Here is a 13,681-nt window from a genome sequence, read left to right on the forward strand (position 1 = left end):
TTCCACCCCGTGAGTGAGGCTTTCCGCCTTCACCAATTCCGCCATCCACTTGTATGAACTGAGGATGACCTCTGAACCCAGACGGCAGGAGTCATTGGTTCCGACATGAGCAACAATTTGCAGTCGGGTGCACCCAGTGCCTTCTATCGCTGCCGGGAGGGCCTCCTCCACATCTCAGATGAGACCTCCCGCTATTTCCCTTAGGGGCTCCATCACCCGCCTAACGTTGGAGCTCCCAATAACTAATAAACCCCTTCCCCCTTGTGCCTGCTCGGACCTTGCTGAAGGAGCAGCCACATGTCCACTCACAGGCAGAGCGGGCGATGCCACACGGCCAGCCTCCACATTTACCCTCCGCCTCGTGCGCCACGAATGCCGCTGAACCCGCCACTCCCCTTGGGGAGAGGGTGGTCCAACCACCCCAGGTACCCGCGAAGATGTCTCGACAGCAGGGACAGTGGGTGAAGCATGTAACACCTGGGGTGTACCTTGCGATGCACCAGACTCCCCACTGCCGCTACACTCCGAGGCAGCAGCCTGAAAACGGCTGACCGCGGCCATCAACACGCTCAGCTGTTCGCGAAGAGTGGCCAGCTCCTTCTGCGTCCGTACACAGCAGTCACACATCCTATCCATCCTAAGGAATCAATTTACTGAAGAGACTTAATCAACTTTTAACTAGACTGCTTATTCACTGAAGGCGGCTTATTATTGACTAAACTGTAATTGCTAGCCACTTCTTGTAGAAAACAATGAAAATAGCACTACCTGTCTCTGGACTGTATTGAAAACAAACACTAGCACTACTGGCACTATGGCTGACTAAAGGGACTCTCTCTGACTGTATTCAAAACAAACACGAAATCTATGGAACACTATTAATAACACTCGACAATTAAATCTTCCTAAAAGCAAAAACACATGGAAGAAGAAGTAACAAGAAAGAAAAATACTGTTAATACTTAAATTAAGGTAGCTCGCTGCACAGCAGACGTGAAGCAGATGGCGGTTAGGGCGGCACTGACACTACTCTCTCACTGGTCACCGGTTGCTTCCGTGCGAAATTGAGCATTCACATAGCACTAATGAATTATTAATTTTGACAGCCAATTGTTCTTTGGCCGTCAACAGCATGCAATCCCATCTTGGTTCTCTGCTGCCTTCTATCGTAACATCGTAGCAGACCCCACATTTGGCTATAATAGTAAGATCCCTCCTGTTTAATTATTTATACTGTATTTAAATGTGCAGTGGTCTTATTCGAATAAAATACAGTTTGTAAGTATTGATAAATGATATTTTATTGTGCTCAACAGCATGCTTATCAAGCTATCCAACCAAATAAAGTGTGGCTTTACAATTAACATTTAAGCATGAAGGCTGCTCTTTTTTTCACAATTTTCTCAGTGATTGAGTGTAGTGGTAACCCTTTGTTACAATAATTGTCTTAGTATTATTTCAGAATCGCCAGGTGTCTCGTAACAGGGCCAGAGTAACTCACAGACTGGATTATATTTGGCAGAGAAGTGAGGAAGTACAACCCATTGTTGCAAAATGTCCCCCTATTCTTCATGAGCAGCAACTTGACTTTTTCTGTTCATGATTTTACTTCTTTTCCACATCTTCTTTTATTCTATCCTCTACTTCGCAAGAAATTTTATATTCTTGAACATGTCTTAAGTTTTTCTTCATTCATCATTTTCCTCCTCACTTTTGTATTACTTTTATATTGATAATTGTCAGTTTAAAACTGTCTCATCACAATTAAACAAAAAAATTTTTTCTTGCCATATGTGTTTTGCCTTTGTTATTTGCAAGGTATCATCAGTGGTTTGGGATATACAGGATGATTAAAAAAATCAATTACAAACTGGCACGGCACATCAGTCATACAACAATGGTCGATAATCACATAGGAACCAGGGGTCGAAAAACCACAAGAGGGCACTGCGATCACAAGTGGGCATTGCTATCCAAAAACAGGCAGAGCACTTGGAGACCAACACCATTCACATTGTGGAAGCTTTGGGAGTAACATCAGAAAATGACATGGTAGCCAATGTTGCAGAGCTCCCTGATCCTCTGAAGATTCTACATGTACCACAAAATGGCTGAGATGCATTTGACTTAAGGTGTAACCAGCTGCAACAGATGAGAAGGCATGCCATTGTATTGTGTGAAATATCCCAATAGAAAGGTGATGTGCCACATATTATTTGCCAACCTGCAACACCAACTGTATGAAACCAGCTTATTTCGTGTCCACAAGCTGGATGCTGGCCAGCAATGAACAGCACGGACAGTTTTAGCAGAAGAAAGCAATCTCGAAAGAGTGCTGGATATTCCGTGAACAAGTATGTGAGCTGTATCCTGCACCACTGACATCTCCCACTCCTTTCTCTGTCACATTGTACTTGACCAGAGAACACATCTGTTTCATTTATAATGCATGCAGGTATTTCAGCCAGGGTTCTACATTAACTGCATTGGATTTCTGCAGTGGTCTCTGCAGGAATCCACGGCAGACTGAAGCTTCACTGTGAGTATCCTCTTCATTGATAAGGCTGCATTCTCACTTGAGGATGTGATGAATGTACACAAACCTTCATATGCAGGCAGATGTGAACACACATGCTACACATATCCGTGTCTCCTAATGCTAATTTAACATTAACATGTGGGCTTGCATTGTCAGAGACTGTTTAATTGGGCTGTGCACTCTCCTGGGTTAGCTTGATGGTTGCAGGTATCTCGTATTCCTGCAAGAGGCTCTGCCAGATGTGCTGAATGAAGTCCCCGTACCTATTCACCACTACATACAGTATCAGCACTGCAGAAAAGTAAGGGCACATTTGCAGGCAACCTTTCCCAGCCTCTGTATTGATCATAGTGGGCTCATCCAGTCTGTTCCCAATTGATTTTTGTATGTAGGGTTATCTGAAGGGCCTTGTGTATAACACCTGTTACATTGCTGGACGACATAGTGTACAGAATTGTTGTGTCAGCAGGATGTCTGCTGCTGAATGCAGTCCCGATGTCAGGTGTGCCTCGATTCATCTGGACAAAACTTTTAACATCATCTGCAGTGGGTATCCATTTGTAGCAAGTGACTAAATAACCACACCATTTGGTAGCCCCAGATAGCCTTTGCAATCCCAGATTCCTATGTGATTATTGATTCTTGTAGTATGCCCAATGTGCTATGTCAGTTTGTAAGTGTTTTTTTGAATCACTCTGTATACACATTTAGGTTTCACTTTACATTTTCGATATACTGAGGTTATAAACAGTTCTTTCACTTTATGCTTATCAGTGATGTAATTATAGTATAAATTTCTACTTAAAATTTGTACAATTTTGTAGAAATTTATAAGGTGAAATTTATACTATCGCTATATCACAGATAAGCAGAAAGTATCAGAACTGTTTATTACCTCAGTAAACGATGTCCAAAACATAAAGCAAAATAGATTAAACACAAATACACATATATTTCAGGTGGCCGAAGATGCCTTGTAAATAATAAAGGCAAACCATCAATGGCAAGAAAAATTGTTTTATTTCTTTGTGATTAGAAAATTCTGAAGAAATTATTATCGACATGGAATTAAACACAACTGAGGATGACAAGACAAGAAATAGTTAATGGTGTATTACTTTTGTTTGTGAAACATTGTTTTTTATTCCATAAGTATTTCCAGGAGACCACACTGTTGCCATCATTTCCTGAAAGTATTTTTCATAATCTGTTAAACCAACAGCTTCATTTGTGGACAGCATACATAACCATTCGGCAAGACAGAGACAATACGATCCAACATCTAGAACCTTCATGACTTTCACTGTGTAGGTTCATTAGTACACCTTATCTTTAGAGCAGCAATAAAATTTAAGGCAAAAACTGAACAACATTTTATTAAAATTAATATTTAGTCAGTAAAAATATTAACAGGGTACCAGGAAAAAGGAATGTTTTCTGCACATCAGTTTAAAATCTGAAATGTATCACGTGATGAAAAGATGATTCAAGTGAGACTAAATATTTCATTTGCATTTAAGTACAAAAATTCTATTTCATATCACATCTATGCACAAATTATAATTTTGAAAAAAAAAAACAATAAATAAATAAAATTTGTTACATTAACATCAACATGTAAGTTTTCTGTATATTTACAATGCTTACTCCTTATACAAACATTTTCTTGAAAAAATATATATAGTTATTTGCATGAAAATCTCATATGTGAAATGATTTCTTTCGCAACGGCACACTTCACTTCAAAAGTCACATCTATCCTCTTATTACACACACGCACATACTTCTCACAAAATATTTCAAGGTACACAGGTGGCGGTAACCACAATGATCCCTTCACACATTTTTTTCTAACGGTTCACATACAGCTTTCATTTCCATAAATTAACAACCATGAAAACAATGGATAATGAGCAATGATTCAGATCTATAATACAAGTAACTTATTTTGCAAAGCTGGGAAGACTTATGGGCCGTTTCTCACCTATACATTTATAACTATATACACAACACTGCCAATGACAGCAAATAACATTTATATAGCAAACACTGTACATATATTTGTATAAGACTCAGTACAAAACAGTTGGCACACTCATCAGAAAAAAATGCTGCAACTATGATTTTATAAAATTTCAGCAATACAAAGATGCTCAATTTTTACTATTTCAGCACTCTACAAAGTGAAAACTCAAATACAATTTACACATTGGTGGTTCCTTTATTGCATAAAATCTTTGATGTGCTTGCCAGATAAAAAGTGTATGCAATATTAAGTACATCTCCACTGCAGCACTGGTACCAAAAACTGGTAACTGCTTGCAAGATTTTTCCTTTTAATATATCCAAAGCATACAGTTGTTTGAAGCATAAAGAGTTCAACACTCTTCATAATATTTAATGCATTAAAGTAATGTAACATTCTGCTAGAGTGTATTCATTAACTTTCACTGTATACCTTCTACATAAAAAAAATTTCTCTCCGTACCAAGAATGTTTTGTTTTATGGGGGCATCTTGGTATTAAACTGTCTGATGTTGATTTGTTATTGTTGCTTATATTTTACAGCTGCAGCATTCACACAGTCCAATCTCTAAGTATTTGAGCATTGATCATTGTCAAACAGACCACAGCACACATCCAACATTAAAAATGTTACAATCAGTCTTTTGCACAGATTTTGCGCAAAAATGTGCACGAGGTATCAACAGTAGACTGAAAATGAATATCATTTTCTCCTAAGATGCACTGTCATTCTTCCCTATGGCCTGAAAGGCAGTAGTTAATGAACAACAAAGAGAAATGGCAACATTTTTGAGCTATCAGCTGGGGACAAAACAGTATTCTTTTTCAGTAATTTTCCAAATCACAATTCTGTTGTTGTTTCTACTGGAGACCTATCCCCTAAATATGTAAAGCCTAGATGAGAATAATCTTTCTTCTCTCTGAATGTCACATTCTCATTCGTAGCACTGGCATTCATATGGCTGGAATTGTCATCAGACCTAGAAAGGTAAAAAAAAGGGATTTAGTGTTGAGATAGCACATCGAGCACCACATATTACAAACTATAAAAGTTATCACAAAGAAACCCATTTTATTCTATATTAGAGCTCCTCTGTTATACTGTAGGTATATCGTTACCACAACCTTCTCCAATGAACCACAAACTATTGGAAAAACTAACACGGAACATTTCACAAACAGTCCTCATGGGGGGGGAAAAAAAAAAAAAAAAAAAAAAAAAAAAAAAAAAAAAAAAAAAAAAAAAAAGTTATCAGTACAAAATAAAATACAGTAATCTGATATTGAACTCTAATCTCTAAACTGCACAATAGTTTTGTCATTGCACACTGGCGTAGAGACACAGAAATCCAACTCATAGTGTTGTTGTGCTAGGAAGGACAGCCTCCTAACACAGGACTATTTCATAGACTGGAGGATCATGCATTTATATAAGAAAAGGAACACAGTTTACAGCATTGGTATAGTAAGTGAAGACAAAGACTGTGTGGTAGCAGCTATTGAATTTACCGGGCTTAATACAAACAACAAATCAATCATTCTGTAGTGTTTCAATAAACACAATACTTTTGTGTCAAATACAACACAAATGAAACTAGAAGTGTACCTCATTAACATCCTTCACAGTTTTTTGATGTCCCCATTGGTCAATAGTGTAACCAGGGTAACTGCAATGACTATATCAATAATTGACCATATGGCCACATGGGAAAAGTGTGACGTAGCTGTAAAACATTTTGGACTCTCAGATCATTTCTGCCAAACAATAACAGTAAAATCAGGTGTGGAAAAATTCCTAAACTGCAGGCAGATTTATCAGAAATCATAATGCAACCTTTCTCAAGAGAAAATTTGGATGGAATGTATAGAGAAACTTAGGTAATAGCAAAATTCTCTAAGTTCAACATAATTTAACTTGGACTTTTAAAAGACTTTTCCTTAAGTACCTATGTCAGTGCCAATGTCTCAAAAACACAAATGGATAACAGCAGGTACTGAAAAATCCTCCCAAGTAATTAAAGACCTCACTTACAGGGAAAATAATCATAATGAGAGAGAGTTCTTAAATTTCTATCAAAGGTACAAATTGATTTATGAGAGGGTACTGACTGATGCAAGAAAGTCATTTAACAACAAAATCATGAACAAAGCAGAGAACAAAAACAAAGTAGTTTTGGATTTCATTTAAAAAAGAAGCAAGGATAGACAAGTAAAAACATAACAACATACTGATAAAGTAGGAGGATAACGTAATAAATGACCGATGCTATGTAGCAAACTATGTGAATGGCACATGAACAAAACACACAAACACACACACAGAATTGCTAGCTTTCGCAACCGATGGTTGCTTCTTCAGGAAGGAGAGGGAAAGACGAAAGGATGTGGGTTTTAAGGGAGAGGGTAAGGAGTCATTCCAATCCCGGGAGCGGAAAGACTTCCCTTAGGGGAAAAAAAAGGACAGATGTACACTCGCACACACACACACACACACACACATATCCATCCGGGAAGTGTGTGTGTTTGTGTGTTTTGTTCATGTGCCTGTCTGCTGGCGCTTTCCCGCTTGGTAAGTCTTGGAATCTTTGTTTTTAATATATTTTTCCCATGTGGAAGTTTCTTTCTATTTTATTTACAAAGTATGTGAATGAAACTTTTCAAGTAGTGAACAGAAATTACAATAAAGACTTCCAAAAACAAATGTAATGCTTATCAAATAACTATGCAGTAATACAATGATGTTATTCCCAACCGTGGAGCATGGAACTAGTGAAACCTGTTCATAACAAACATAATCAATGCATAATTTCCACAGTAAACTTTCTATGGTATTTAAAAGAGGTAAGAGTTATGCTTCTGTTAAAGAAAGAAAATGCTGAAGATGCAAAAACCTAATGGCCCATCTTCCTGCTGTCATCATTTTCAGAATGAACAGAATCAATTACAAATCACAGATTAATGAATTACTTAATAAATACAATTCCCTAAGTGAATCATAGTTCGGGTTCCAAAGTGGTAGAAGTAGAGAATCAGCTAAAGTAAAATTTTAAAAATTGACACTTGATGCTCTTGACAAGTATGAGTGTGTCACAGGCATATTCTTGCATCTTTCTAAGGCTTATGGTACTGTTGCCCATCAGATTCTATTAAACAATTAGAAACATTAGTAATAAGAGGCATAGCTAGCGACTGGTTCCGAAAACACCTAGCAGACTGAGTACAAAGAATATAACAAAAACCTCAAGTAAGGTTAAACTTCAAGTGAAAGACTTATCAGAAACAAAATCTATTTAATATTCGAGTTACACATGCTGGCATATTGGGACCAATATTATTCCTGGTATATATCAATTAGTTCCCCAACAGTATAACATGGAATGGATAGACTGCTACTCATCCCATACCAGATGAGGAGTTGAATGGCAGACAAACACATTGAAAGAAGACCACTTGATGTTATCAGCTATCACACTGCATATTTTGTCATATTTAAACAACATGAACACACATTCGAACATGCGTAACTCACAAACACATGGCATTGTTATCACTGGGTGCTAAGGCCCAACTCATACCTTAAAATCTAGAAACGAGAATAGGCACGTATGTGTAAGTTATGCTTGCAAGAATGCATGTGTGTTTTGTTTGCACATGATAAAGGACTTAGTGCAATAGTTGATAATATCAAGTATTCGTCTTTCAATGCACCTGTCTGCCACTCAACACCTCTACATTGTAAGTAGGAATCTATAAGTTTATATTTCATCCCGGATTACACATTGTTAAGCTTAAAAAAATCTGGTTGACCTGATACTTCATGAAAATAATTGACTCTGCAAAACTACCGAAAATACAAGAGGGGGCAAAGGTGTTTCAATACTTAAATCAGGGAAAATGACAGAAGGTCTGAAGAACTTAAGAACTATCTCTCTACTGTGTATAGCCTACCAAATGCCTGTCAGGGTACTGACCTTGAGATTAAAGTCGCTTATCAAAAAGGTGCTGCAGGTGGAACAAGTTGTTTCTGGAAAAGTAAGGACCACTGTGACCAATTGTTGATGCTGACCACATATGTAGGAAGAGGTTGCCAAGAAGCAAGGAAGATTAGAGTAATGCTGCTGGTTCTATCAACAGCATACGACACAGTCTGTATCAGAGGGCTTTTAGGTAAACTCACAGAAGTCACCAAATGCAAGCAAAAACTGAATATAGTGAAATCTCTGCTATTGGTGAGAACTTTCAGGGTCTATCTGAGAGATAACATACACAGTGTCAGAACACTTCACAACGGCCTGCTTCGAAGGTCAGTGCACAGTCACATACATTTGCCTTCGCTGATGATTTGGCAGCTGTTACACAATCACAATCATTTGAACAGCTCAACGTTACTCTGAATAGTGATCTATATACTCTTCAGGAGTATTATACCAAATGGCACTCCAAACCAAATCCTTCCAAATCTGTAAGTGTCATTATGTATCTCAAAATGAAGAAGGTAACAGGAAGTTCAGCCTTAAACTCAAAGGAGAGGCAATTAAACATGAAAACACCTCTAAATACTAAGAAGTTAAATTTAACCTAGAAGAAGTGAATCAAGAACTGAAATCCAGAAACTCTATATTGGCCAAATTAACATGCAACTCACAGAGAAGCAATGCAAGTACACTGTGTACATCAGCATTGGCACTGTTACATAGTACTACAGAATACTATGCCCCACTATGGGCAATGTGTACCCACACAAAAAAAGCTGTTGTGGAGCTCAAGTCATTGGTGAATATCATAACTGGCTCAATGGCACTGACCCCCACAACTTTCATACCAGTGCTGGCCAATGTCCAACCACCAAACATCACACGCAAAACTGCAATGAAAAACGAGTGGAAGGAAATGTCAAACCTGAGTGATCTCCTAATTCATTATGATTTTGCACATGACAGATCAGACAAATTTGTGGACGTGTGTCTGGAAAACCATTCACATACTGAAAGTTTTTGAAGAAGAACGTGACTACGAGCGCTGGCAAAGTATTACCCCATAAAATGGATCCCTTATTGCTGACAAGACCAAACGAGATCCTGGTCCTGACCTTCCGAGATGATTCTCAACAAGATTAAACAGAATATGGTCACAGAAAAAACTTATTGGCAAAATGGGATCTTGCAAATGTTCTTTTCTGTGAGTGTGGTGAACTTCAAACTATGGACCATATTTTAAATTGTGTAATTTATGATACATTATTTGGTTCATTATGATTCATATATTTTTTTGTTTTGTTTTGTGGTGTATTATTTCTCATTAAGCAAAATTATACACTTCTTTTTAATTGTGTTCATCATTTCAAATGAGTATATTTCACTGAGAATTTTACCTACATCATGAAAGTACATTTACCAATCAATTATGCTCATCAAAAATAACATTGATAATTACTGCACAAACTTCTCTTTCCATAATCATGGAACGATATCTAGACTTAACTTCCATTTACCATGAAAGAATAAAAATACAACTCAAGACAACATTTGCTTCCATGGAATAAGATTGCACAATCAATTGCCAAAGAGATAATTAAAACAAATTTATTTACAAAGGTAGTTAAAAATACCAGCTAAGCATTAAATTCTACATATGAAGGATTATTTAGCTAAAACAGAGTAGGTGTTTGGCAAAATTAAACTGAAGCAAATAATAATAATAGTAATAATAATAATAATAATAATAATAATAATAATCCCCGTGGAGGCCCGGGAAAAGAATAGGCCTCTGGTATGTTCTGCCAGTCATAAAAGGCGACGAAAAGAACAAACCACTAATAGGGCTAACCCCCCCCTTTTAGTGTGATTAGTTGGTTCAGGACACAACTAAAGAAGCCTCGGACAAGCGCCGTCATGGTCGGGGACGACACTTGAACCCTATGCCCGCCCACAATGGTAACAACACTGCTAGCCAACTGGAAAATGATTTAAATCCAAATAGAGGTGTTTTGCAGGATATGCTTCCTGCAATCACCCTACAAGGAAAAAAAAGACAGAGGATGAGATGGTCAGATGAAGTTAATCGACACCTCATGTTCTGTTATTACCAAGCAACAAACCTAGGAACCAACACAACTGGATACAGATCACAAGTATACACAACATTTATTACCAGATACCCAGAATTAAAATTTTTAACAGAACAACGACTAGCTGATCAGATCCGTGTAATAATAAAAAATAACAGGATACCCCTGTCAGAATTAGAAAACATCAAACAACAAGTACAACAAATACTGGAACAAAATAATGTGCAATCAGAAGAAAAAGAAAATACAGTAATGGACTCACACATCCCAGAGCAAACAAACAAAGAACAACACGCATGAATTAAACAATCAGAGGAAAACGAAATCTTAAGACTGCCACCAGAACAAGTACAAATAGAACACGAAGTGACACACATGTTAGATACAGAAGAAAAATTTCAGCTGACATATATAGAATACAAAGACACAAATACAGACATTAGACCATTCTTGCATAGACTGCCAAATAACCCACAAGTCGAAACAACAATAAAAACTATCAACACAATCATACACAACAAAATTAATGAAAACACAGCTATGGAAGAGTTACAACTACTGGTTTATATAGGAGCACTCACTACTCTAAATATACACACTAGGCAGAGATCAGAACCGACCAACACACAGAAGAAACCCACAAAACCAGCATGGCAACACAGGCTACAGATCAGAATAGAAAAACTGAGAAAAGACATTGGACAGCTAACACGATTTATAAGACATCAAATGTCAGAAAAAAAACAAAAAAGGTTAGGTAAAATCTCACAACAAGAAGCGATAGAGCAATTAGATGAAAAGAAAAAGAAATTACAAGCATTGGCCAAACGACTTAGAAGATACAAAAAAAAGATAAAATAAAAGGAAACAAAACCATATATTCAACACAAACCAAAAGAAATTTTACCAGACAATAGATAACACACACATTAAAATAGACAATCCACCAAATATAACAGACATGGAACCCTTCTGCAGCAACATATGGTCAAACCCGGTACAACATAACAGGCATGCATGGTGGATAGAAGCAGAAACAGACACATACAAGATGATACCACAAATGCCTGAAGTGATAATTTTGCAACATGAAGTCACCAAAGCAATTAATTCTAGCCACAATTGGTAAGCCCCTGGAAAAGATAAAATAGCAAATTTGTGACTAAAGAAGTTCACCTCAACACATTCACATCTAACTAAGTTATTTAACAGTTACATTGCAGACCCATACACATTCCCTGATACACTTACACATGGAATAATTTATATGAAACCTAAAGATCAAGCAGACACAGCAAACCCAGCTAAATACCGCCCCATAACATGCCTACCAACAATATACAAAATATTACCTTCAGTCATTACACAGACACATACAACACAGAACAAAATTATAAATGAAGAACAAAAAGGCTGTTGCAAAGGAGCAAGAGGATGTAAAGAGCAACTGATAATAGATGCAGAGGTAATATATCAAGCTAAAACTAAACAAAGGTCACTTCACTACGCACACATTGATTGCTGAAATGCTTTTGATAGTGTACCCCACTCATGGTTACTACAAATATTGGAAATATACAAAGTAGATCCTAAATTGATACAGTTCCTAAACATAGTAATGAAAAATTGGAAAACCACACTTAATATCCAAACAAATTCAAATAATATCACATCACAGCCAATACAGATTAAGTGTGGAATATACCAAGGGGACTCATTAAGTCCTTTCTGGTTCTGCCTTGCTCTGAACCCACTATCCAACATGCTAAATAATACAAATTATGGATACAATATTACTGGAACATACCCACACAAAATAACAGATTTGCTATACATGGATGATCCAAAACTACTGGCAGCAACAAATCAACAACTCAACCAATTACTAAAGATAACAGAAGTATTCAGCAATGATATAAACATGTCTTTTGGAACAGACAAATGTAAGAAAAATAGCACAGTCAAGGGAAAACACACTAAACAAGAAGATTACATATTGAATAACCACAGCGACTGCATAGAAGTGATGGAAAAAACAGATGCCTATAAATATCTAGGATACAGACAAAAAATAGGAATAGATAATACAAATATTAAAGAAGAACTAAAAGAAAAATATAGACAAAGAATAACAAAAATACTAAAAACAGAATTGACAGCAAGAAACAAAACAAAAGCTATAAATACTTATGCTATACCAATATTGACCTACTCATTTGGAGTAGTGAAATGGAGTAACACAGACCTAGAAGCACTCAATACACTTAGACGATCACAAGGCCACAAATATAGAATACATCACATTCATTCAGCAACAGAAAGATTCACATTAAGCAGAAAGGAAGGAGGAAGGGGATTTATCGACATAAAAAAACCTACATTATGGACAGGTAGACCATTTAAGAAAATTCTTTCTAGAACGAGCAGAAACTAGCAAAATACACAAAGCAATCACTCATATAAATACATCGGCTACACCACTGCAATTTCATAACTACTTCTACAACCCTTTAGATCACATAACATTAACAGATACGAAGAAAGTAAATTGGAAATAGAAAACACTACATGGCAAGCACCCGTATCATCTAACACAGTCACACATCGATCAAGACGCATCCAACACATGGCTAAGAAAAGGCAATATATACAGTGAGATGGAAGGATTCATGATTGCAATACAGGATCAAACAATAAACACCAGATATTACAGCAAGCATATTATTAAAGATCCCAATACCACAACAGTTAATGCACACTTTGCAAACAACAAATAGAAACAGTAGATCACATCACAAGCGGATGTACAATACTAGCAAATACAGAATACCCCAGAAGACATGACAATGTAGCAAAAATAATACATCAACAGCTTGCCTTACAACATAAATTTATAAAACCACATGTTCCCACATACAAGTATGCATCACAAAATGTACTGGAGAATGATGAATACAAATTATACTGGAACAGAACCATTATAACAAATAAAACAACAACACATAACAAACATGACATCATACTCACCAATAAAAAGAAGAAATTAACAC

At 36.8% G+C, this 13,681-nt stretch overlaps 1 protein-coding gene across 1 annotated transcript in view; it reads right to left on the reverse strand.

Moving 5' to 3' along the window:
* Window positions 1-1,283: 1,283 nt before the first annotated feature.
* Window positions 1,284-13,681, reverse strand: part of LOC126279125 (cadherin-99C) — a 637,420-nt gene continuing 625,022 nt past the window's right edge. Inside the window, exon 29 of the mRNA XM_049979608.1 lies at window positions 1,284-5,544. Within this exon, the coding sequence (XP_049835565.1) occupies window positions 5,406-5,544 (139 nt within the window). The 3' untranslated portion in view covers window positions 1,284-5,405. The remainder of the gene's footprint in view (window positions 5,545-13,681) is intronic.

The sequence above is a fragment of the Schistocerca gregaria genome, chromosome 6, assembly GCF_023897955.1.
Source record: "Schistocerca gregaria isolate iqSchGreg1 chromosome 6, iqSchGreg1.2, whole genome shotgun sequence".
Taxonomy (NCBI): Eukaryota; Metazoa; Arthropoda; class Insecta; order Orthoptera; family Acrididae; genus Schistocerca; species Schistocerca gregaria.